Genomic DNA, 26668 nt, shown 5'->3' with positions numbered 1-26668 from the left:
CTATATCAATAAATTAATAATAAACAAACTAGGGAGAATTTATTTTATTTTTTGTAACATTTCATCATCTTTCGACGTTCAGATGATTCCGTACAAGTGACAAGGCGCACACCTCCTTTACTTTTGTCCGAGAGTACCGCGTCCATGCACGTACCGTGCCAACACAAAATGTTTTTTAAACGATGCAATAAAACCCAGCACCCCAATGCCTAATGCCTAAACCCTGATCATCTTGAGGTGTCAGCGATCGATGCCCGAATTATTAATTAATACAGCCTAGCTTCTAGACGACTCTAGTATTGCATGCTAAATGCTCAAAGTTTCGTTCAATATGATCTTCTCTTCAAATCTCAGGCCGCTGCTGTTCATAATTATGAGGAGCAGAAAACGGTGGGAATCATCATCCTGATCTCCAGCCGAACGTCACAGGCACGCTAATTAGGAATATGAGGTGCTTGCAACCATCTATATATTGAGTATAAAATACCGAGGTGTTAATATTTGTAATCAAACTAAAGCTGCCAGAACCAAAATAGGCAAGCTAGCTGCATACGCGGGCAGAAGTAAACCCAAGCATGCAAGAGGGTCGACGAGACTAGTTCCTAGTTTGAAGGATGACAATTAATAATAATGACGACGACGACGATTATAAGGAGGGATATTTGGCTGTTGGTACGAAGAAAAGGAAAGTCGAGTTGGTGAAGGACAGCTCGATCGGCCGGTCAATATTAAGCAATTGTTTAGCAGTACTAGCCCTTCATGACTCTTTAGTTCGACAACATGATCATATAGCCAAAGATAATAGTGGCATTATAAACAGGTGATGCATGTCTTTTTCGCGAACATGCCACAGTACTACCTACCCTTTCGTAGATTAATATATTACTACTTAATCTAGATCTTTGCTCATGATGTTTGTAATATGTATGTCAATACATTTATCTGTTGCCGTTTATTTACTAATGTGTTTTATTCTTATGTAAATAAATGGATCTGAGGTGGCACAATTTGGACCCTTGAAGTAAATAAGGTTGAGCCGCTTGATCATGTGAGAGGTCCGTGATTGCATCTGAGGAATAAATTGTTGAGCCGCTGGATTGTTACACATGTTGGCATCTGTTGTACCGTATATATTTATTGCTACACGTTGTAAACCCTAATCGATTCATTCTTTGTACATTTCGGCGGTTTGTGAGGCATAAAGATAGAGAGAGCAGAGAAGAGGCGATTCTTAGGATTTTCTCTTAGAGGAGAAATCTGTGTGATTTCTGGTAGAAAAAAAAGAGGGCTTTGTAACTCTAACATGTATTGAGGCTTCTCTGTGAATGAAGTATTGATCATCAATAAAGATCTTTGAGGCCATTCATGCCGTGGACGAAAACCATTAGCGTCGAACCACGTATATTAGTTATGTTCTTTCTTTATTTCCTTACTTCCTTTACAGTTCATATTTTATTGTTTCTTTTGATAACTATTTTATATTCTTGTTGATTCATGTTCCATTTTTTTCTATAGTGTTCTATATTTGTAATCTGGTTATTTTCTGTGATACTGTTTATTTTTTGGCTATGGTTGATATCAAACCGAGATTCTTGTGATTCTTGAGTTTATGTTTTCTAAAAGAAACTTAAATATTCTATAACAACTGGCATCTAAAGCTTAGGTTTATGGAGACCATGAGGTTTGATATAAAGAAGTTCACTAGAGATAACGATTTTGGCTTATGGAGGATCAAGATGAGGGCACTGCTAGTCCAACATGGATTGCAGGATGCCCTCCTTGGTGAGAAACAGAAGGGTTTTTCCTAGAAAGAGGAAGAAAATGGGGTTGTCCATAAGAACATCCTCCAGAAGGCCCATAGTGCCCTAATCCTGTCTCTTGGGGATAAAGTCCTGAGAGAGGTGACTAGTGAGGACACTGCTGCAGGTATATGACTAAAATTAGAGAATCTGTACATGACCAAATCCCTAGCTAACAGACTACACAAGAAAACCAAACTTTATACTTTCAAGATGACCCGTAGGACTCCAATAGGGTAGCATTTTGATGAGTTCAATAATATTATACTAGACCTAGCAAATATAGACATTAAGGTGGAGGATGAGGATCAAGTCATCCTCTTGATGAGTTCTTTGGACTCATCATACCTAAGCCTAAAAGAAACCATGATGTATGGTAGAGACTCTTTGACACTAAATGAAGTACAATCTGTACAACACATTAGGGAACTACAGAACAGAGGAGATACCAAACAAAATCAAGGGGAAGGCTTGTCTGTTAGGGGTAGAACAAAAAAAGAAAGAGAAGAGGGGTAAGAATAAAAACAAGAAATTCAGGTCTAAGTCAAAGGGAAAACAATTTAAATGCTTTCACTATCACAAGGAAGAACACTTTAAGAAAGATTGTCCTAATAGGGAAACAAACCTTAGGAATAAGCCTAAAGAGGCAGGAGATGCTTCTGTGGTTTTAAAGGGGTATGAGAGTGCTGAGGTACTTACAATGAGTGAGGTTGATTCAAAAACAAAGTGGATAATGGACTCTGGTTGCTCTTTTCATATATGTCCAATCAGAGATTGGTTTGAGACATTCTTTGAGTTAGATGGGGGACATGTAATTCTAGAAAACAATAAGTCCTGCAAAATCATGGGAATAGGGTCAGTTAGACATAAAATGCATGATGGAATTGAAAGAGTTTTGAGGGAGGTCAAGTTCATACTTGAATTAAAGAGAAATTTAATTTATCTTGGTATGCTTGATTTGTCAGGCTACACCTTCAAATATGAGGCAAAGGTTCTTAGAGTTACTAAAGACTCCTTATTTATTATGAAATGAGTAATTAAAAATAGATTGTATGCACTACTTGGGAAAACTGTAGTTGTAGAAGCATCCCAACTCAGAACATAGTAGAAAACAAAGCTGTGTTATGGCATAAGAGGCTTGGGCATGTAAGTCAAGGGGGTCTTCTAAAACTACAAAAACAAGGGCTACTGAGTGATCAAAATCTAGGGAAATTACATTTTGTGAAGATTGTATCTATGGAAAGGCAAAGAATGTTATTTTTAAGTCAACAACTCACAACACTAAACAAACCCTAGATTATGTCCATTCTTACCTATAGAGACCTGCAAGAGTGAATTCACATAGTGGAGGGAGTTATTTCATCTCCTTAGTGGATGATTACTCTAGGAAGGTCAGGATAGTCATCCTTAAAAACAAGAGTGACATATTTGAAAAATTCAAGGAGTGGAAGTCTCTAGTGAAAAACCAAATAGGTAGAAAACTCATGACCGTAAGAACTGACAATGGTCTAGAGTTCCTGTCCAATGAGTTTAATATGTACTGTTAAAAATAATGAATTTTTAGATATAAGACAGTGATGGAAACCTCTCAATAGAAAGGCTTAGCTAAAAGAATGAATATGACCATCTTAGAAATTGTAAGGTGCATGTTGTCCAATTCAAGCTGCCCAAAACCTTCTGGGCAAAAGCTACCACTATTGCTGTTCACCTTATAAATAAATGTCCACCATCTGCTGTAGGGTTTAAAACTCCACATAAGTTATGGTTTGGGAAACCTCCCAGCTATGACTACCTAAGAGTTTTTGGGTGTATTGCCTATGCATATTCAAAAACTGACAAACTGGAATCTAAGGCACTCAAGTGCATTTTTATAGGGTATCCTGAAGGAGTTAAGGATTACAAACTTTGGGTAGATGGACCTAGAAAGTATAAGTGCATTGTGAGAAGGGATGTGACCTTTAATGAGTCATAAATGGCTTGGGTACAGGAAGAAAAAATAGACCAAAAATTTGATAAGTCTCCAAGGGGATCTCAGATTAAGGTAGAGTAGGTTAATACCCAATTTGAACCTGAAATTGGGGAAAGTAGTAACTCTGATGAAGAATACTCATGGGACACTGATCAAGGTGGAGTTAACTCCTATAATTTGGTTAGCGATAGGCAAAAGAGAGTTATCAAACCACCTATAAGGTATGGGCAAGCTGAACTCACAATGTTTACCCTAACAATAGCTGATGAGGTTGTTTACCAGGAACCTAAAACTTATAAAGAGACAATAATTAGCAAGGATTCCTATAAATAGATTCTTGCCATGTATTAGGAAATTGAATCTCTTAATAAGAATAAGACATGGGTTTTAGTGCCTAACTTAAAGGGATCAAACTTGTTGGATTCATGTGGATCTATAAGAAAAATGAAAGCATACCAAGGGTAGAAGGGACCAGGTATACGGCTAGATTTGTAGCCAAAAGGTTTATAAAGAGAGAATGAATTGATTTTAATGAAATATTCTCCCATGTGGTTAAACATAGCTCAATTAGGCTACTACTAACTTATATAGCCTTTGAAAACCTGCTTCTAGAATAATTAGATATTAAAACTGCTTTTCTATATGGAGAACTTGATGAAAAAATTTATATGCAGCCTCATGAAGGTTTTACTAATAAAATTAAAATTAATCAAGTGTATCTTTTTAAAAAATCTCTATATGGTCTTAAATAATCACCTAGGCAGTGGTATAAAAGATTTGACACACATATGATTAGTAACAATTTTAAAATAAGCTGATATGATAGTTGTGTCTATTACAAGGAAGAAAAAGAAATATTTGTTTATCTCATTTTTGTATGTTGATGATATGTTGGTAGCTTGTAAAGACATTGATTTAATTGAATAAGTTAAATGCATGTTGAAATCAGAGTTTGAAATGAAGGAACTGGACCCTGCTAAGAAAATTTTAGGAATAGATATTGAAAGGGACAGAAGTGCTGGAATGTTATATTTGTCTCAGAAAAATTACATTTCTAATATTCTCAAGAGATTTGGTATGGAACACGTGAAACCTGTTAACACACCCCTAGGTCAGCATATCAAACAGTCTATAGATCAGGCTCCTAAAACAAAACCAGATATTAATTTTATGCAACAAATCCCTTATGTTAACATGGTGAGAATTATAATGTATGTAATGGTTTATTCTAGACCTGACCTGACCCGACCTATGATGTGAGTGTAGTTAGTATGATTTATGGGGAACCTAGGAAAACCCCATTGGCAAGTCATTAAATGAGTATTAAGGTATCGTGCAGGCACTACTAACTTAGGTTTCAATTTTGGGAATAAAGTTGAAAAAGGTTGTGAACTGACTGGTTTTGTAGACTCTAACTTTGCAGGGATTGTAGACACTAGGAACTCCTTAACTGGTTATGTGTTTACTACTTTTGGGGGAGCTATTAGCTAGAAATCACACTTACAATCTATGGTGACTTTGTCCACCACAGAAACTGAATATATAGCATTGACAGAAGCCACTAAAGAGGCCATATGGTTAAAAGGTATTGCAAGTGATGACCAAGTTTGTCCCTTGGTCTGTCCCTTGGTCTAAGTTCAAACACTGTTTGAACTTAGTTGGTATGGAGTCTAGAGTCAGTCCCCATTAGGGGAATAATGCAGGAATGAGCCAATTATGAGGATTAAATGAACATTTGGCAAATAAATGTTTTGCCAAGGTAGAGAATTGTAATATGTATGTCAATACATTTATCTGTTACCGTTTATTTACTAATGTGTTTTATTCTTATATAAATAAATGGATCTGAAATGGCACAATCTGGACCATTGAAGTAAATAAGGCTAAGTTGCTTGATCACGTGAGAGGTCCTTGGCTGCATCTGATGAATAAATTGTTAAGCCGTTGGATTGTTATACGTGTTGGTATCTGTTGTACCATATATATTTATTGCTATACGTTGTATACCCTAATCGATTCTTTCTTTGTACATTTCGGCTGTTTGTGAGGCAGAGGGATAGAGAGAGCAGAGAATGGGCGATTCTTAGGATTTTCTCTTAGATGAGAAATCTGTGCGATTTATAGTAGAAAAGATAGAGGGCTTTGTAACTCTAAGATGTACTGAGACTTCTCTGTGAAGTATTGATCATCAATAAAGATCTCTTAGGCCATTCCTATCGTGGACGTAGACCATTAAGGTTGAACCACGTATATCGATTGTGTTCTTTTGTTACTTCCTTATTTTCTTTACAGTTCATATTTTCTTGTTCTTTTGATAACTGTTTTATATTCTTGTTGATTCATGTTCCATTATGTTCTATATTTCTAATCTGGTTATTTTCTATGATACTGTTAGTTTTCTGGTTGTGGTTGGTATCAAACTGAGATTCTTATGATTCTTGAGTTTCTGTTTTCTAAAAGAAACTTAAAATTCTATAATAATGTTGTTCACATGATTTCATGCAAACGACAATATTACAGTCTTGCTGATGCTCACGTGTTATATATGGACCATCGTGTTATTCAGAATTTACGCAAGCACTATCCCTTCACGTGCAGGATGCTTGGGAGGAAGCAAGGTGGCCGGATTCATTACCTATCTGGGCTATCTCTAAATTTTTCGAAGTGGAAAAAATGGGAGTGGTGAATGAGTTCCTTGGTCATGGAAACACGACTAATTTATATTTTATAGTCAATAAATATTATCGATTTCAAATCGATGATGATGTTAATTCTCTTTATCATGACGTACGGCATCGGCATATGGCCGCTTGCGCAATGCGCTTCATCCCCACGTGAAATCGCCAGATCGTTAGAGAAGTAAAGGTCGTTTACCCTCATGTGTATTGAAATTTGAAACGGCAATCATCTCAATGCCGTTTACGCCACACAAAGACGAATAAATAAATAAATATCTTGGCCGTCAATGGTCCCCACGCGTCCTTTGCTTTCCCAATCCCAACTCACCTTGCGGATAAGCTTTCCATTCAGCCATTTCTCGCATTTTCCGAAGCAAGTAAAGCATTAAAAAAAAGTCTGTAAAATGCAAACTTGTACTCCATCCATCCATGCCAGTTCTAGAGCCCAATAAGTCCAAACTTCCCATTACCACCAGAGAATGATTTTCCGCGTCAAGCTTTCTTCCATCCCATCAGCATAAATTTCAGCTTAGTTCCCTCTACAATTTCTCTTCTTCTTAATATTTTCCTTTTCAAAAAGGGTTGCAGAGAGATCATAATGTCTGTATTAGCTGCGAATTCTCATATTTTGTACAGGGAAGTCTACCACCGAGACCAACAACAGCAATTCTTATCAAGCAGTGGGAGCTTTTCGTTTCCGCAAAGAAGTTCCGGGCATTGGGTTGATCGTAGAAACAGAGACTGCAAGAAGATATTGAGAAGAGACATAAGAGTGGACGCTTTTTGGTCAGATTTGTCAAGACCCACTACGGTCGAGATGGAACCCATCAATGATTGTGATCATCTTGATCAGATTCTACTCCATGCAAAACAGCTCTCCCAACCCATTCTCATCGACTGGTATGTCTCCCTTCCCCTTCCCCTTCCCTGTCTCTATATCTCTGGCTCTTAGCATGACACAGTTTTCTGCAAAACGGTGTTGTTTTGACGCACATCAATTTTATTGCTTTAAAAGCGAGAGTTATTAAAGAATTGTGTCGCACTCGCACAAGCGGCTGCAGTACCTGGTGCCTTTTGAGTAAGTCGTAGGGCCAGAATACTTGTAGCTTCAATATTTGCGCTTAAGTAATCAACACGCTTTTTTTTTTTTTTCGTTTTTGTTTTAATGTTTAGTTCTTGAATTGTATGCTTCTTCCAAAATTGTTATTTGAAAAGTTTGGTTTCCTAATGTTGCCAATTCGCGCGCAGGATGGCTGCTTGGTGCCGCAAATGCATATACTTGAAGCCTAAATTGGAGAAACTGGCTGCCGAGTATGACACCAAGTAAGCCTATGCTTGTTATGAGAGTAGCTTGGTAGTGAAATCAGGTGCTGCATTGTGACCTGAAAACATGTTTCTATAAAATTATTTCTTGCGATATTAGCTAAGCTTGCATTTGGTTGGGTTCTCTGAGCTTGGTCTAGCCATTGCCACTTTATTTGGTAACTCTTTCTTGAGCTCATTGACTTGGAGGTCAAGTCGAGTCTTGGTTTAGCAGTAGTCATATCAACAAGCTTACTTTGGTTTGAATAGCCTTAGCTCCCAGCACAAATGTTTCATTCCCTTTCTGGAAGACGGGCTGGGGCATAGGCTAATTAAATGGGGCACCTGCTTTCTTGGGTTAACCAGTATTGAAGTTCTAAGATCTGTATAATACCCTTTTTAATGTTGTTGTCTACGATCATTATTCCAATTAGTTGATTGTTTGTTTGCTTTTCACCTGATTATAATAGGATCACATTTTATTACGTCGATGTCAATAAAGTACCTCAAGCTCTAGTGAAGCGTGGAAACATCTCTGTATGTATAATTGCAAAGCATTTCAATATTTTGTTTACAGATCTATATAAATATATGTATATATGTTCACGTATATGTACGATAAATATTTTTATATCTTCATTCTACTACTCTGTCACTGCCACTAGCTAGCCCTTGCTTGCACGATTTTAATAATGGTTTCTTGTGTTCTCTTTCCTCAGAAGATGCCAACACTTCAGGTATGTCCGTCTGCTTTTTTGCTTTTGTCGATTAACTTGATTGTAGTGGGGAGAGATCTCAAGGAAAACTTACAAACGACTTGAACATCTGAATTTCAGCTATGGAAAGATGGAGAGATGAAAGAAGAAGTAATCGGAGGGCATAAGGCGTGGCTTGTGGTTGATGAAGTGAGAGAAATGATCCAAAAGTATTTCTAATATTGTTGTTCTATTGACAATCAATCTCTCCCTCTCTCCAAATTCTTGTATACAGTCTTCCTTTTTTTTTTTTTTTTCCTGCCCTTGTCATGTATTGCATTGCATACATGATCATATAGAGTACTACACTAATATTTCATTCCATCTTGTCTGTAACGGGTGCTTAATTTTGAGGGAAGATATCTATTTTATTTATTTTTTTTACCCTCTATTCGCAGCAGCATACCATTTTTATGGAACATTTTGCTGCTTTCAGATTTGGTATGTGTAAGGAAAAAAGTTCATAATTAAGGCTGTGGATGTAATTTTTCAATATTTTGTGATCTTATCCATTCAGAGACTTAGCAGCAACGGTATATGATTTGACATATCAAGTGAACCATATTTCGATGGTCTTGGACTATCGTTTTGCCCTTTTCTTTGAGAAATTTAGAACGATAGTCTTTGTGCCAAGGTCTAATTTCCGAGTGGTTCAGGAGCTGGGACCCGAATAATTTTGCTGTTACGTATTACAAGATAAACCCATCGCGCAGCAGAAGCTTGAGATATTAAAAAGATGGAGGACCATCTTACCAAATCGTCGCTTTGGCCGAGTGGTTAAGGCGTGTGCCTGCTAAGTACATGGGGTTTCCCCGCGAGAGTTCGAATCTCTCAGGCGACGATTCCTTCTTTTGTTATATATATATATATATATTATATTTTGGACTACCTTCCCAATCGTTCTAAATTACAACTTGGATTTGCACTCACCTGTTTGTTTATTGTTTTGTTTTTAACTAAAATAAAGAAAGTGCGTTGTAGTTGGAGGAGTTCCATAGCTCTTTTTACAAAGAGCTCTGGACTGAATGAAATCAAACCAATAGACCACCACATTAGTATAGTTAATTCTCCATAAATAGTCCACAACATTTGTAATTAATTGATGGAAAAATGAAATAGAAATCTCTCTCTAAAAGAGGTATCTTATTTAATTTCCAATTAATTTCGGACTCAGTTTCATAAAAAGGGAAATTTGATGGTTCTATTTTATTTAAACAAAATCATGATGTCTCGACATGAGTATTTCAATCTAATCGTCAGGTAATCACTCCTTGTTAACTTTTTCTATTATCCACAAAAATCCTATCTTTTAAATTTATGTATAAAAGGATTTAAAGTTGACCGTTGAAAGGCCTCGAGAGACATATGAAAGGACCAGATATGTTACTCAGTAGATAGAAACTTAAGAGCAATGAATGGCAGTTCTCATCACTACAGCAAAACAGGTAAAAGGTGAATCAGGTAGTAGGGCAAAGGATTTACAGGATAACAATAATATCATCAATCTTTGTTGCTCATTAAACAATGCTAGTTTAGATTAATATTCCTCGTTTCGTTTCAACCAGTCCTACTTCTGGCTCCTTTAAGGAGCAAATACAATTGTATCAGAACAAGATAAACTTGGCATCTTCTTCTATGAACCTATTTATCCTAACCACCTTATATGGGCTTCATGAGGTTTCAACACTGGAGACCAACAGGTTCAAACCATAACATATGAAGCGACGTTCCACATAGCTACTCTCTCACTGATCACCACCATTCTCAGCATCAGTGGCCTTTTTGAACTCTTCGGACTTATTCAACATGCTATACAAGGATGTCCTCCCTAACTTCAAATGCAACCCCCCAAACCCCCCCCCAACGTAGGCCTCCAACCCAACCAAACCGGACTGGGTTTGGGCCCGACCCGACGTAACAACAAGGGCAACAAGAAAAAACCCAATCCAAGTTAGGTCAACCCGTTTAATATCTACCTCCATGAAGTTTCCGAGAAAAAAATCTCCCAAAATGTCTTTTGAAGCCCTTCCAAACCCACAACACCATCAACACCAACACCAACACCAACACCAACAACGCAGAGAGCACAGGTAGATTTTCTTGATGGATTCAGACCACGACATTCCCAAGATTATCCGCAGCTACCAAATCCCATTGGTTGGTGACCATACTTCGGCATGACTCTCTCCCCTTTACGACAGGCCCCGTTTCTGGATCAATGAAATGGGTCTTGTCCTAAAGCACCAAATTTTTCCCTTTTGCTCTCCGTCGAATTTGTCCGAGTCTAGAGCACATCGAAGAAAATAGGGCCCAACATTGCAACAAAATTACGCCTCCGACCCGGCGAGCTTGGCTTACTGCCGACCCTATCGCATAGCCTCAATGCAACCAAGGCACGGACTTCACCGACAACAACAACTTAGGTGATAACAAAGAGAAATGGAGAGTGATAGCAACTATGGTTTGAGATTTGGGGATGGATGGCATAAGGTATGAGATTGTCGTATTGAAACTAACAGATAGCGGGTTTGACCCATAAGTTAGTTCAACCCGCTTTTATCGATCGGGTCGAGGCGGTTCGTACATGCGGTTCGGGTTTGTACGAGCGGTTCGGGGCAGTGCCTTTTCTGCACAAGCCCACCCCAATGTTTCCCTCATTTCTAAACTGGTCACAACTTATCCATCTTCAAGTCGCAACCGACCTTGGAAAATGCTCTTCCACCTCCAACATCTAATTCTAGACTCTATGACCTCTTTACCTACAATAAAAAACAATCATCATATACAAGTTATATTTAACTCGTAGCCCACCCTCCCCTCAAGTCAAACTATGATCCTGTAAAGGTTTTCACGGTGTTAATACTAGATGAAGCTTTGCCATTACCCCCCCCCCCCCAAAAAAAAAAAAATAAATAAATAAATAAAAATCATACTAAGCATAAATGCACCTAAAATATTCCCAAATTCTAACATACCATTAAAGACAAATTGGCCATCTCAGCCACTACATTGCCAAACGTTACGATATTCAGCATTTCCCTATGGCTTCTTAACCCAGCCTCATACTACCAAAACTCGGTATAAGATTATTATCCAATACCAACTATAAAAAACAAAGACTATTATCCAATAGTAAAATTTATCAATAACAAGTTTTTACCAACTTCTAAAACGGCTCAACTACAGTATCAGTGATGGCAAACGACAACAGTCATTCATATGTAACGGAAACGAATATATAAGAAGCAAATACATAACATTCAGCAATGGTTTTCTCTCCCCAAATGAGGCAGAAAGTCACTAATGAGTTCCAATATCTTGAATGCAGTATAAGATGAAGCAGCATGAAAGCTATCCAATGTTGACAGAAGCATAATCTTAACAAGACACATCTTTATCAGTGACACAAAGTTCTAAGTTTAAGGACATTTTTTAAATTGAAAACATGGAACGGATGATAGTTCAGATCAAAGGGCAGTTATTAAAAGACTCAAACCGCCCAATCAAGAGATTCCACGACTAGAAACAATGTCTATATAATCCACAGATTTTCAGTGACACTCGATACCGAAGAAAGAGAGATTGATTGAAAATTCTACACTTGAGATGGATTTTATCTCAAAAATCTCAAATACCGAAACCAAAAACAGCCCGTATCTTGTTGAAAATAAGATCCCGCCATCCCCTCTCAGTGTTCTCCACTACAGTCGCATTCCCATAACTGCAACCAAAAACAATCCAAAACAAAGGGAAATCATCTGACCATCCGAGAAAAAAATAAATCCCCACATTTTATGAACGAATGAGAAAAAAAAAACCAAACAAACTCATCAACTAAAGCGCACCTGTCTTCCTCAGGAATATCAGCATGCGTCAGGTTGACAACTGTAACGCCAGGTTCCGGCTCATGAAGAGAAAGTCTCACCTGCAACATTCATCCAAAAGAACAGTCACTACACTGACTCACATCAACCACAATCTAATCAAACCAGAAAACAACAGAACTCACCGTCGAATGAATACCATCAGGCCAGCTCCCGAACCTCCACTTCTGAACAATTAATTTCGCTTCCTGCAATTCCACATTGGTCCCAGTCACCGACCCATCAAATATGGTGAACTCCCCACCCACCTCTTTGCTAATCCTCGCATTGCTCTGAGTAAAACCCTTCCACCTATTCTCGTCCATCAGTATCTCAAACATATCCCTCGCCCTACAACTAAACTTCTCCGTCAAAGTTATCGTCTTGAACCCCTTCTTCGCCTCCTTCTTCTCCACCACCGACTCCTTCGGCTTTGTTGCAGCCGCCGCCGCCGAAGAAGTGGCCGACTGAGCCTTCGGCGCTACCTTCTTGACCTCCAATTCGTCCTTGGCAGGACCACCTTTAGCCATGCTCTGCACGTAGACCCTGACCTTCTCGAGAATCAAGGGTTTTCCTTTCGACAGCATGGCATCCTTGAGTCTCCGACCAACAGGGCCCTCGTCCTTTACGGAGACCTTCAATTCGGGGTCCTCGTCGGCGTTCTCGTCGGAAATGTAGGGGATCTCGACGAGACCTTCGGCTTTAAGCAAGGATTTACCGTCGGAGTCCTTGGCCTCGCCCTCCCAGGAGAGCGTGAGGCTGATCTCGTAGCCGGGTATAATCTTACCCTTGCGGATGTTGACGTAGGCCTCGCCCTCGACCTTGTCGACCTTCTTGGTCTTGATGAAAAGGTCGCCTTCGCCGTCGAGGACGGTGAGATCAGAAAGGAGCTTGGAGAAGAGGTTACGGGACCAAACGAGGCAGTCGGTCTCGGCCCAGTGCCAGTTGTGGACGTTGGCGCCATCGGGTCTGTCCTCCACGATCCAACGCTTGTCGCCCTCTCCGTATTTAGCCATTGCCCAATTGAATCAATGTAAGAGAGCACAAAGAAAATTACAAAGCTAACCTCCGAGAGGGTTCGTATGGAGAGAGAGAGAGAGAGAGAGAGAGAGAGAGCGTGCGTCTGCGTGTTCTTATACAAATACAGAGATGGGATTGGGGAGGCGAGGGAAAGTGGGAGGACGGAACAAAAAGCTTGGAACTTTGGACCAGGAGGAGGGGTTGAGGGTGCGGCGTCTGGAGGGTTCCTAGACTGGAAGACTCTAGAATTGCTATTACTTTTATTTTTTCCTTTGAAGTATGTATTTAACTAATTAAGTTGGGGAAAGACTTTGGAAGGGTCTAGACTCTAGAGAGACTAGAGATCTCTGGCGAGTCACGACCCCTTTAAAAACACCAATTTTTTTTTAGAATTCGCCCTGTTGGATTGGATTAAACGTTTAGAGATGCGGCAATTGCCTTCATGTATAAACAAAGTGATTATGGCTCCGAGGTATGGTCTTATGAATAACCCAAAAAGAAAGAACGGAGACAGTATGCTACAAAATCGAGCACGTGGTGGCTGATATGATGATGAAGGTGTCCAAAGCTCGGAAGGGGAGCATTGCAGAAGATGTCTACATATTGGTCCAACGATTTGGGATACCTATTGTCAAGTTAAAGGTGCTCTGTGTTCGGATCTTTCTAAGTGGGCCAAGCTGGCCTTTTTGGGTATGTTCATTTGAACATCAACGACAGTAGTTTTGATTTTCCAAGCCCATGTGGCGATGGTGGAGTGATTTGAAACGTTGATGATGTTTTTTACTGCGGCCTTTTCAGCCCACCATAAGTAGGGTGCTGACTTCATTGCGGTATAAAGAAAAAAAAGTTAAACTTTGTGTAAATTATGGTTTTGAAATGTGAAGCTGAATTTTATTCTATGTATAGAAAAATAGTGTTATGCCGCTAGGGCGGTTCTAGGCCTGATTTGATTTTACAAATTTTAAAAGTTATTTCATCTCAATATTTAAATATAAATATTTTTTAAATTCAAATTTTCAACATTTTCATATAATCATTATAAAATTTTTAAGCTTTTAAATAAAACACAAAAAAATAATCTAAGTTTTTCAAATCTCAAAATAAAAATTATATTAAAAATTTATATTTTAACCCTCTTTTAATTTTATATTTTTTTCTAATTTTTTTGTTCAAATTTTTTTCTCTCATTTTCTCAAATTCTATAAAAATTTTAACTCAAATTATTTTATTATTATTTACAAATTATCTCAATACTATTCACGTATTTCTCATATCATCTTATATATGTAACCAAACGAGACCTTAATATGACTAATTTAGAATCTACATTTTATTTTTTCTATAAATTAATTTAATATTTTACATGTTAGGCACGTTCAAGATTAAAAAAGTAGTTATAAATTTGTTTATTTTATATAAGAATCCTGTCACGTTAATTAGTATGAATTTTCTAAATTTATTTATAAATAACTTAATTAATCGTTAAAGAGTATATTTACACATAATTAAGAGAATTAGATAAGAAATACTTTAATTATAAAAACGTAGTTTGATGTCTAATATTTACACACAATTAAGAGAATTAGATAAGAAATATTTTAACTACAATAAAATTAAATAAAAGTAAATTTTTTATTATAAAATAGATTTAATCTAACAATATAAAATAATGTCATTTTATGATTTATTTTTATATAAAAAAAAAAAAAAAAAAAGTTTTTGTCTATTCCGAACTTGGGAACAATCGTATCCCAGTACGGATGATTTTAGTGGTGACTAGGAATAGGATATTAGAAAGTTAGAAAGCGTGCCTCGTATGGGAACAATTACCCGCCAAATATCCCCGAAACTGGTCCACGAACAGTGTTCCTCGAACGCCTGATCAGATGCCCATTCTTCTCCCCATCTATCTTCTTCATTTACAGCTCCGCTTTGTTTCCACAGCCACGCGATGAACAAAACCCAGCGTTTCAAACGAGTCGCCAAACCCAAACTACCGATTTCGACTACCCAACCCGACGACCTCGAGACTCGGCCGAGTAACCGCTCCAAGGCGCTGACCATTAGGGTCAAACCCAAACCCAACCCCAAATTGAATGCTGTTCCAATCCCAGATCTCTCTTTTGACAGAATGACGATCCTGTCCCCTGAATTCTATCAGATTGACGCTCTAGATCTCGCCCCACGTTTGCTTGGCAAGCTTCTTAGGAGGGACGACGTTGTTCTTCAGATTACCGAGGTAATTTTCTTTCCTGGCCTCCGTTTGTTTCCCGAGAAACATATAGGAAAACTATTGGCGAAAAAACAAAGCTTTGTTTAAAATAGAGATGTGATACAAATTTATAACCTTACTACAACTATTTATGATAGGTTGAAGCTTACAGACCGAACGATTCCGCTTGTCATGGTCGATTTGGAATTACAGCAAGAACAGCCCCAGTTGTAAGACACTCGACAGAATTTGGATTTAGGAGTTACATTGTGCAGTTAAAAAATTTAAAGCTCGTATTTTTGAGGCATTAGTAGTAAAATTCTTTGTAAAATGTAGATGATATTTGTTCACACTTTGGTTGTAGTTTGGACGAGGTGGTCATGCGTATGTTTATCTATGCTATGGTCTCCATACAATGCTGAATATTGTGGCTGACAAGGAAGGAGTTGGTGCTGCTGTGTTAATACGCTCTTGTGCTCCCATTGCCGGTATTTTTTTTTTCAAAATTTCAAAAGCTATTTTCTATTGACTTTATTGTGGTTGGTTATGTTTAATTTTGTGTTATCTTCACCATTCTATCAATCACGCCCTGCCAATCCAGTCAGGAAATTGATTAAATATTGACAAATACTCATCTCAATAATGTGGAGATGGCTATCCAAATATTTGAGTTATTTGCATTGCTAAATCGACTAGTCTGCATAAATAAACACACGAAAAAATCTATTTTTTGAAGAGTTGGTTTGGTTGCTTAAAAGTGAAGCTTGATTTCGATGGTGCTTTATTTCATTCTAACCATTCAGCTGATATTGGTGTTATTTTACGGAATGGTAATGGGTATGTTTTGATGGCTGCAAGTCATAAGGAACATAGGGTTTTTGAAGTTGATGATATTGAAGCTTTAGCAGCTTTGCGGGGTTTGCAGTTAATTCTTCATTTGGGATTGTTGAATCTGATTTTAGAAGGTGACTCACTTAGTATTGTTGAAGCTATTTGTTCCAATGATGCTAATTTAACTAGAAGAGGGTCTGTGATTGATGAAATCAAAAGCCTTCTTAGTCGTTTTAATTCTTTTGAAGTTCTCCACGTTGGTCGTCAAGGGAATGAGGCTGCTCATCTATTGGCAAGACATGCTTATTTTATTGATGATACTTTGCAATGGTGGCATTCTTGTCCAGAGTTTATACAAGCTAGAGTTGTCTTGGACGCTGCTGTGTAACTATGCAGTGTTTTATTTGTATTGACTTTCTTTATGAATGAAGTTATGCTGCTGTTATCACAAAATCCATTAATTCATAACGGGATATTCCAACTTTGACCTGAGACATATAGAATACAAGCTAACTACTGCTTTTAAGGCTACCCAATACACAGTTTTTTGCGACTGACATGGTCCATTGTTGTAACTCTCTACAGACAAACCGTTTGAGAAACAGCATTTTGTCCTAAGACAAATTTAACAAACCCCACATTATGTCTTAAGACAGAATTAAACAACCCTACATTCTGTCTAAGACGGAGTAGAGGACACACTCTATGGATAAAAATCCAATATCTATGAACAAAAATCCAAGAGACTGTGTTTTTTTTTTTTTAACTTGAAACAAAGGAAATAACAGAAAATGTAAAAGATACATGGAAAAATAATGAATTACAGCTTGGAAAGCTGTAGATCCGCATTTTCAACTTTAGAGGAAATAAAAAATGCAAACACCGAGATTGTGGTGGCGTGTGAGGGACGCACGCCACCCTGGAAGTACGGCGGAACATCAAGTCTAAAGAAACTGATGGCCCTGATCCCAGAAAAGCCACGCGTGGCGCGCGTCCCTTGCGGTGGTGCGTGGATGTCATGCGCGCACTTTGGGCCACGTGTGTAGCTCACGTGCCGTTCAGTTCGACGAAATTCTTCTTCCATCTGAAAGATCGGTGCCTAGGAATCTTGCAGTGTGCGCGTGGTGGTCGCCTGGCTCCGGAGAACAATAGATATGCATTTCGCCCTACTGTGAACGAAAAATAAAACAAAACCATAAAAATAAAAGAAAAACTAGAGAGAATAGGAAGGAGGGATGAGGGAGGAAGGGAGGGGGGAGGGAGGAGCCAAAGCTCCAACCCCCCTCCTCTGGTCTGAGTTTTTTTTTGGAGGGGGGTTGGGGGCTGTGTAGAGAGAAAAGGGAGAGAACGAGAATAGGGTTTTCCAGATATGCTTAAAAGCCTAGTTGATTTAGTTATATGAGCAGGTTCACTTGTAGGAGAAGTAACCAAACAGCTCGTACTAGTGGTGTCCTCAACAAAATTTACATGGGGGACAAGAAAATGTCACCACCTGAAAGTCAATAACAAATCTTGAACATTTTGGAGTAAAACATGTGCAGCATTTTATTGCAACATTATGAGGAATTATAATTTTAGTAATTTTTACAAATTAAATCATTATCCCACTCTATTGACTTGGTGGTGTTTTGTAGTCCTTGAATTTACATCTTTTTTTTAACCAGGATTGATCTAAAGGTTGCTAAACAATGTTACATCAGTGATGAATTAACAGTGTATTCCGTAGAATTTTGTGGATGAGGAGAGATTGGCTTTGTTTGGATCCCAAACTCCTCTTAACTCATCTCAACTCATCATTACAACTTTTTCAAATTCCAATACAAAATATAATAAATAATTCAACTTTTTTAAATTTCAAAATAATAATAATATTAAAAAATAATATTTTAACAATATTTTATCATTTCAACTCAACTCAACTCAACTCACTTCAACATCCAAACACAACTTAAAACAATTACTGAGATCCTTGGTACGCGGATTCCAGTTATTCACTACTTTTTATTTTTCAAGTTTTCTTTTTGTTCCTTAGCTGTACATTACATAAACATGTACAAGGACCCTTGTTCTATCATTATATCATCTAGAATGATCTTGTGTAGTTCTTTTACCATCTTTATCATTGTTAACAACATCACAGGATTGGACACCATTCAGCAGCGTCGAGGCCGGGAAACTGACAAGCCGGTTCTTCTTACTGGGCCTGGAAAGGTCAGTTCTTTTTCCTCTCTTTTTAGTCAATTTGGTGTTGTATTTTCAGCTTTCCAGGTACCGAGCTTGAAATAATTGCTAATCCTTGCTTTAACGACGCGTTCTTGAAGCCTGAAGGGAACTGAATTAGTTTTGATTATCGGGATATCTGGGTTTTTCCACTGCTTAACGTTCTATATTTTCCCATATTTAGATCGGTCAAGCACTGGGTCTTTCCACAGAATGGTCTAACCATTGCCTTTATACTCCTGGTGAGCACATGGATCATAATTTTGTGAGTTTTACTTTTTAGATTAATGGACTTCATGTGGCTCTGAAATGAATAAAATGGCGTGGCGCAGGCGGTTTAGAACTCTTAGATGCTCCAGAGCCTGAAAAGATACTAATCGGTCCACGTGTTGGCATTGAATATGCTTTACCTGAGCATGTCAATGCATTATGGAGATTTGCTGTTGCGGATACCGCGTGGATAAGTGCCCCTAAAAACACCCTGAGGCCGCCCTGATCTTTTTATATAATGTGGTTTGATTTTTGCAACATTTGGAGGAAATGAAGATGTAAATATTGCTTTCCGTGGAACAGATTGAAAAGGGCAGAACCTGTTTCCAAATGTGACCAACTAATGGCCAAGTTGGCCTTTAAACAAAGATAGAGAGAGCTCAAGCTTCGAATATGTTACCCAGATTTTTAACAAAAAAAATAATGATGGGATAATGTCTCAACAACTAGGCCAAGAAACGAACTTCACCCCTTTAAAAATTGCACACTTTTTTATCGCACTTACCATCAATTTCTCCATATAAATTAGACTGAATACATCTACGTGCGGGCGAGAACATATCCGACATTCCATCAGGCACAAAGATTTTCATTCAATGGCACAACTCAAAAATTAACGGAACAGAATGGAGAGAAATTAATTGAATAGATGTGAAGGATGATACAAAACAAGGGATGACACATTTCTTATCAGTTGGCGAATGTATAAATTATGGTACAAGTGTCCAAGCCCTGGATGGACAGCCTGTGTAAGCCGCAAGAAATATTCCAAAAGAAAATCATTCAGATATCTGATTGAAAACCCGTAAACTACCACAATTTACCCTGATGTATATACCTTCAAGTCAATTAAACTTCCACACCAAACCATCTGGAAAAGCAACCACCATCTGAAAATTAAGATATTCCAATGTCAGACCCAGAGAAAATACTGTAAACCCTACACACAATTACAAAAAAAGAAAGGAGCCAATAGTTTCCTTACCTAAATTTGAGCACTAAAAAATTATCTGGTATGTCCATAGGTCAGCCAGCCCCAGGTTCAGGCACATGGCAGGAGCAGTTAGCAAATTGAAGCACTTTCTTGGTGCCTTGATCTCACAAATAACTCAAATACATCGAATTCTTCCCTATAAACTAGGAACCGAACTGCTATAAAATTCAGTGAAGTCAAGTCGGAACAGAAGGAACTTTAGATCAACATGTTGCTGCACAGGCAACTGAGAAAGGAAGCCCTCAAGCAGTGACGAATATTCCTTTGCTATTGCATCCAAATCTTGTCCCATATTTCGAAAAAATTCACTGGCACGTTGTGTGAGGGCCTTTCTGCCATCACCTATCCAGGACCCAGGTTTTGAAGCTTTATCACTTAATTGCCTCCGTGATTTGCTCTTGTCCTGAGAGGGTATAGAGGATTCTGTGGTTCTGTAGCCAACATGCAATTGGACATAAAACAGTTTCAACAAATGTAATTCCTGCGATATTTAATAATTCATGTGCAGAAATATTGCAATGACAATACAGAAAGATCATTACCTTGCTTGCAGCTCACATATCCCTTCATATAATCGATCAGTATGACTTCGGAACCGCAATATAAGATCAAACAGGACAAAGAGTGACTTGCAAAGGGTCTGGGAACGTTCTCCAAGGAGGGATTTCTCAACTATTGAATGGAGATACTTCTCATGTGCAGCCAGTAGATCATCAAGATCCCTTGCTACCTCCATTTCACCTGAAAACTCCGACCATGACACCTCCAAGACTTCAAACATAATATAATACTGCAAGTTTGTAACAAAATGATTCATGCCATCCCAAAGAACCTGACATCGCCTCAATGTTGAGAGCAACTGGAACTTCACTGCACGTTGCAGCTTAGTGAAGGAATGAGAGGTAATACAATTTGGTTTCATAATCTTCCAGGCACCAATAAGCGCATGCTCCACCCGCCTAAGCTTCCACAGGAAATTAAAAATTATTAAATACATTGCCATAACAGACTCTGTAAACACTGTATCCAGTGGCACTCTTGCATCATATTCCAATGAGAAAACATCCCAGCCAATATCTCCAGTTTCATGTGGCATCATCTTCACTCTCAACCTATCCAATATGTCACGATCATCATACTGAGCATTAGAAGACCGAATTGCAGTTTCCAGCAAGCCAGCTAGTTTGAAAGTGCTAATGGTGTTAGCAGGCTCTGAAAGCTCTGGCCCAACAATATCCATTAGGTACTGAACAAAATCACCTTGTCCAAGCAGTAAGTACCGCTTAATTGCAAGACAATGCTCTTTAAACTTATACTGCTTGTACATAACTTCCAACAAGTGCTTATCAATCCTCTTCGCCGCTTCATTAACCAAGGTCTCAAGGGAATCAGTTTCACCGTACCCCAGGCCCCCTCTTCTTGTTGTCATCCCAGCAGCTGTGGCAGCTTCTGTTGCAGCATCAGCCCAACCACGATCCTCACAACAAACACGAAGAAAATTTATCGACTTGCCAGTCCTTAAAATGCGCTGAGCAAGAGATTGAGAGATAAAAGAAGGAAGCATCCCAGCATGGAGCCTATAACCATCTCTCCAAAGAGACTCGACTTTCACAGGTTGACCTACAATGAAATATTCAGCAAAAATATCTTCCAACTCCCCTTCCAAAACCCAACTCCTCACCATCTCAAAAAGAGGAGAACAAACCCGCTGAAGTAAACGCCTCATGAACTCATGCACCAGCGGATCACCATGCTGGGCATGCAAATGAATAGCCCCAGCCATTGCCCCACCCCTCAAAACCCTACACTTGTCAACCAAAACAGCCATTAACCTCATTTTCACTGTTGGCTCTGCAAACCATACCGACAATCTTCTCAATGAAAGATAATTATCCGAGCACACCTTCTCCAAAACCAATGGAATAGAATTCATAGACTGTCCTTCGAGCACTGCCAACAACTTGTAGTACTCTGAAAGCTCATCTTGCAACGCAGCACAAAAGGCCTGCCCAACCGTTCCGACATCCTTGGCTGGAAATCGATCCATACTCTCAGTAATATACCCTGTAACCTTTCTGAACAACCACCCCAATTCACAAAGCTTCCGGACCATAACCCGGGTTGCTCTTGGAACCTTAACTGAATCCGGTAAAACATACCCATCGGCATTTTTATCAAATTTGACATACTTCCCGTCAATTCCTTGACAAGCATATAACACATCTCTCACCAAAACCTCTTCGCACACCTCATTTTCTTCCTTAATCAAATTCGCGAACTCCCGAAATGCAATTTCACGCCGATTTCCCGGGTCTTTTGAGACCAACACAACCCCATTTCTCCAACCCTTCTCTTTAGTTCCCAACCTTCGAAAAACCCTCGAGCTGTTACCCAATTCGGTGTCGCTCAGCGCCAAGTTGGGTAACAAAAGCGAAGAATCCAACTGGGCTTTCGACGCTTTTCTATCCTCGGCTATGATTTTGAGCAAATAAAGGACAGCCCATTTGTTATTTACGCTACCGGGCCCGGATTTGGAGGCGAATTTAGTGAATAGTTCGGCGAAAGTGAGGGCTTCGGAGGACTTACCTTGGGTGGCCAGGCGACGCTTGATGGACTCGGCGATGGCGGCGGCGTCGGGGGCAATGGAGGGCGTCATTCGGCTGGAGAGGATGCGAACCGCGTAGCGGAGAGAGTTTCGAAAATCGGAGGAGTTAGGGTCTATAGGGTGCGGATCGGAGGTGGGGTTTTGGGATAGCAAGCGTAGGACTAGCTCTTTGATCAGATCTGCGACCTTTTGGTCGTCCTCTTCTTCCATGGCACTTCACAGTTTCCACACTTGGGAGAGAGAGAGAGAGAGAGAGAGAGAGAGAGAGAGAGAGAGGTGGGGTTGAAGGCAAAGGAGAGGGGTTGTGAATTCGGAGTAGCTGTGGCGAGTGGGAGTGAAGGAGGTTTTCCAAAATCTATAAGCGCGGGGAAAGGAGAAGCAACTTTTTGAAATGGTGTCTGATAAATTGCATTCTCTCTGCGCCTGCGGAGCAAATCAGTTGGCGTTGAAACTCGCAAGATCATCAGGTTTCTGCATTTGGCAAGCTCTCCGCATTTTCAGCGATTTTTTTTTATATAGAAAATATATAAAAATATATGCAGCCAATATTATATTACTTAAATTCTAAAATTCGTATTTAGGTATCGTTTGGATTTGAAGATAAATTAAAATGGATTATAAATAGTAATAAGATGAATTGTGAATAATAATAAGATTTATGAGTTAAAATTATTAAATAATAATAAATAATAATGAGATGAATTGAAATAAACTATAAATACAAACGAGACTATAGATAGAATGATGCTAGAGAAGCCACCAAAATTTTTAGCTGGGTGTGTAATTTTTTAAATTCTTTAAACATATATATTTTTAAAAACTAAAAAAATCATCAATTAATTAAAAGATACTTCTTTAGTTATTAAATAAAATAAAAAATATATATAAAATATAAATTGATAAAAAAAAAATTCGAGTAGAGTTTTCCATATAGTTAATCATTAACATATAAACAATTATTTTTGTCTAAATATCCATTTTAGAAGTTTTATTACCTACAAATCTGATGTGTCAACGTATTATTTGTTGTAGAATCTATAATCTATAATCTATAATCTATAATAAGAGTAGCAGCATTCCTCTATTATAATTATAAAAATTAAAATATTAATAATATTTTATTATTGTAAAGACTTTTATTCGAGTGAAGTGTTGGGCATGTAAAAAATACATGCTTCGAACTAAGGACTCAGGAGAACATCTGATGAGAGAGCAAATTCCATTGAAACAATTTTACAACAATGCCAGTCAATGCGTTGAGTTTTTGCTTGCTTTCCCTTATTCGGTTTGAGAAAATCTCTGATTCTATCCGTATACAATTGAGGTTGGATTGGGTTTGGGACTTTGGGTTCAGTCCTTTGCATGACATAAAGCCCACCTTTTTGTAATTGGTTTTATCCTTAATTTTGAAGGTAGAATTACAGCTACAAAACGGGGCAGTTAGGATCGGACTTTGTTTGGATTGAGAGATGAGATAAGATGAGTTGAGATAATTTATAAATAGTAATAAAGTTTGTGAGTTAAAATTTATAAATAGTAATGAGATAATCTCAACTCATCTCTCAATCAAAACAAATAATATTAGATTTATCTATGAGAAGTGCTACACTCGCACAAAGAAATCTTTTAAAAGTAAATTTATAAATTAACTTAGCTTCATGCGATACATTATATTTATTTTATAAAAAAAAAAACTTTAGAATTTGACTTAACACGTTAAATTACATCATTTTATTTTCTTTAAGGCTTTGTTTGGTTACACAGTTCATATGAAATGATATAATATGTTTTTATTGAAAGTTGAATAAAATATTATTATAATATAAATTTTTATTATTTTATTTATTTTATGATTTGAAAATGTTAAATTGTTTATTATATTTTGTATAAGAGTTTGTAAAAATTATAATGATCATATAAGACGATATGAAATAAGATTGTTTGATTTTGCGTAACCAAACTAGCCCAAAATTCTTTTGTAACTAAAATGTTTCTCCTTATTAAATAGAGATATTGTGATACCTTGAGTTCATAGTTCAATTCCATATTCTCAAAATGCAAGGCTTGGCCAAGCATCCAAGAACCAAACTTGACACTAGGGGTGAGCACCGATTTAGGAGGAGTTAGATTTCTCTAAAGCCGACTCTAATTCAAACTTGTCGGAGTGAAGTAAGATTTGTTTCTTTAGCATTTTTTAGCTTCATATTCAGCTCATTTTTTTTAAATGCGGGCTTTCAAATCTCAATTTTTCAAAAAATTAAAGATTAAGACTAAATTATTCAAGTTCAATACTAATATCTAGCTTATTTTTTCACGAGACTTATATTATAATGTCTAATTACATGTTATTATACTATAGTGTTATATGTTATTATAATATACTAGTGTCTAACTTATTTATAACTTATTTCTACACTAGATTTATTAGTTATTTATATACTAGTGCCTAATTTATTTATATACAAGATTTATACTATATGATTATATATGATAGTAATACTATGATATTTACATATACTAAACTATAATTAGTTTATTTATATTATAGTATAAGTATATTATTCTATACTAATTAACTTATACTAGTATATTATTGAATTTAACTATATAAGTTATAAACTATACTAATATTCATGATAAATATATAAATAAATACATATTCTTATAACATATATATAATATTGGAGTTGAATTTGGAGCCGGAGGGTAAAGTCGCAGTCGGTCTATTGACACCTCCGACTTCAATTGAAAAGTTGAAAAAAAAATTCGACTTCAATTTTATTTTGTTAGAATTAGAGTAGAGTTAGAACAAAATCAAAATGGAGTCAGATTCAAAATCAAAATTTTGAATTTGTTCTCAATCCTACTTGACATATGCATAAAGAGATCTCAACGTAGAATATGGCCATGGAAAACTCCTATGGCCCAATAATATTTTAATAGGCCTCGTTCGGTTATGCAATTCATATGAAATGAGATGAGATGTTTTGTTGAATAAAATATTATTATAATATAATTTTTAAGATAATCATTATTTTACAATTTGAAAAAATTGAATTGTTTATTATATTTTATGTTAAAGTTTAGAAAAATTATAATGATGAGATGAGATAGGTTTGTGTATCCAAATTCAGCCTAAATTATTTGTTGCGACTATTGTTTCTTTTATGAAAGAGAAATACTCTAACCACAAAATGATTGCACAAAAATAATTTTATAAATTGATGTGGCTTGACCTAGTTTGTCAGATTGTAAAGTTACTTTTATTGTAAAGTAGGTCTGATAGATTATATGAAATCACATTAGTTTGTAGGATTATTTTGTGTAATTCATTTGTAACTGTACTCCTCTTTGTGAGATACGAACAAAAAATAAAATAAAAGAAATATATATATTTTTTCCAGAAATGCTAAATCCAAACGAAGAAGTGTCTCAAAAAAATTATTTTTACTTAATAATTAAAAAATTATTTTTTAATGATGTTGTAAATTTTTTATTTTATTTTTAAATGTTAACTGTGATTAAAAAATACATAAAAAAAAAAAATTGAAATGCACTTATCGGACACACTTTCGAGACAATTTTTCGATGAGTGCAGTGCTACAATTTTTTTTCAATCTTTTTCCGAAAAAACCTACTGCCTTGTTTCACTTCTTTCATCAGTGCTTTGGAAACAAATCACCTAGTATTATAATTAACTTTCTGACGCCAATTTTATGACTTTTATCCTTTTTCATTTATTATGACGCACATGCATAATTGCAAAATCATGGGCCTACATATGTTCTGTTGGAATTAAATACGATGGCAGGAGAGAGTAGAGCGAGCAAAGGAGATGGGGTAGATATGAGTTTTATATATATATATATATATATATATATATATATATATATATATTTATATATATATCTATATATATAGCTGGTCGGGATAAGGTTTGATCCATAAAGTTGATAACTACGAAAGAGTCATGTATATATACTATAATTTCTCATACGCATGAGATCATTTCCAAGTGGTTTTCAATTGTGTTAATATTTCGTTGATTTTTGTGGTCGGAGAATTTTGGAACTTGGTTTTATGGTATCCGATGGAACGAGTGGGTGAGTTAGCTTGTATTAATCATAATTGCCGGTTCACCCACATAATC

General features: G+C 37.1%; 4 protein-coding genes and 1 non-coding gene across 8 annotated transcripts; 3 read left to right on the top strand and 2 right to left on the bottom strand.

Annotated features, from left to right (window-relative positions):
- The first annotated feature begins 6806 nt into the window (after nucleotides 1–6806).
- On the top strand, nucleotides 6807–8998 carry LOC109011940 (thioredoxin-like 3-1, chloroplastic). 3 transcript variants are annotated; one of them, XM_018993347.2, is made up of 5 exons: nucleotides 6807–7346; nucleotides 7695–7769; nucleotides 8219–8285; nucleotides 8468–8485; nucleotides 8585–8998. In XM_018993347.2, exons 1-5 carry the CDS (start codon nucleotides 7045–7047, stop codon nucleotides 8681–8683), a joined length of 561 nt encoding a protein of 186 aa, XP_018848892.1. In that variant the 5' UTR covers nucleotides 6807–7044; the 3' UTR covers nucleotides 8684–8998. The 3 variants fall into 3 exon arrangements, with proteins under 3 accessions (XP_018848892.1, XP_018848891.1, XP_035544901.1); XM_018993346.2 differs by having other exon boundaries at nucleotides 8414–8485; XM_035689008.1 differs by lacking the exon at nucleotides 8585–8998 and having other exon boundaries at nucleotides 8219–8531.
- A 264-nt stretch (nucleotides 8999–9262) lies between these two features.
- Nucleotides 9263–9344, top strand: TRNAS-GCU. The gene has a single exon. It is a non-coding gene; the product is annotated as a tRNA-Ser (tRNA).
- Nucleotides 9345–11742: 2398 nt separating this feature from the next.
- LOC109011939 (activator of 90 kDa heat shock protein ATPase homolog) lies at nucleotides 11743–13798 on the bottom strand. The gene is made up of 3 exons (XM_018993345.2): nucleotides 12513–13798; nucleotides 12349–12428; nucleotides 11743–12224 (listed from the first exon to the last, which is right to left on the bottom strand). Exons 1-3 carry the CDS (start codon nucleotides 13380–13382, stop codon nucleotides 12131–12133), a joined length of 1044 nt encoding a protein of 347 aa, XP_018848890.1. The 5' UTR covers nucleotides 13383–13798; the 3' UTR covers nucleotides 11743–12130.
- A 1398-nt stretch (nucleotides 13799–15196) lies between these two features.
- Nucleotides 15197–19317, top strand: LOC109011938 (DNA-3-methyladenine glycosylase). Of its 2 annotated transcripts, XM_018993343.2 has the most exons (6): nucleotides 15197–15625; nucleotides 15757–15828; nucleotides 15963–16086; nucleotides 18570–18640; nucleotides 18834–18891; nucleotides 18982–19317. In XM_018993343.2, exons 1-6 carry the CDS (start codon nucleotides 15338–15340, stop codon nucleotides 19143–19145), a joined length of 777 nt encoding a protein of 258 aa, XP_018848888.1. In that variant the 5' UTR covers nucleotides 15197–15337; the 3' UTR covers nucleotides 19146–19317. The 2 variants fall into 2 exon arrangements, with proteins under 2 accessions (XP_018848888.1, XP_018848889.1); XM_018993344.2 differs by lacking the exons at nucleotides 18570–18640; nucleotides 18834–18891; nucleotides 18982–19317 and adding an exon at nucleotides 16678–16906.
- A 229-nt stretch (nucleotides 19318–19546) lies between these two features.
- LOC109011937 (gamma-tubulin complex component 3-like) lies at nucleotides 19547–22987 on the bottom strand. Its single transcript, XM_018993342.2, has 3 exons — nucleotides 20456–22987; nucleotides 19905–20344; nucleotides 19547–19809 (listed from the first exon to the last, which is right to left on the bottom strand). The coding sequence occupies exons 1-2, from the start codon at nucleotides 22726–22728 to the stop codon at nucleotides 20050–20052; spliced, it is 2568 nt and encodes an 855-aa protein (XP_018848887.1). The 5' UTR covers nucleotides 22729–22987; the 3' UTR covers nucleotides 19547–19809; nucleotides 19905–20049.
- Nucleotides 22988–26668: the final 3681 nt, after the last annotated feature.

This window comes from Juglans regia, chromosome 3 (genome assembly GCF_001411555.2).
Source record: "Juglans regia cultivar Chandler chromosome 3, Walnut 2.0, whole genome shotgun sequence".
NCBI classification, from domain to species: domain Eukaryota; kingdom Viridiplantae; phylum Streptophyta; class Magnoliopsida; order Fagales; family Juglandaceae; genus Juglans; species Juglans regia.
This window is presented reverse-complemented; position numbering and strand designations above follow the sequence as displayed.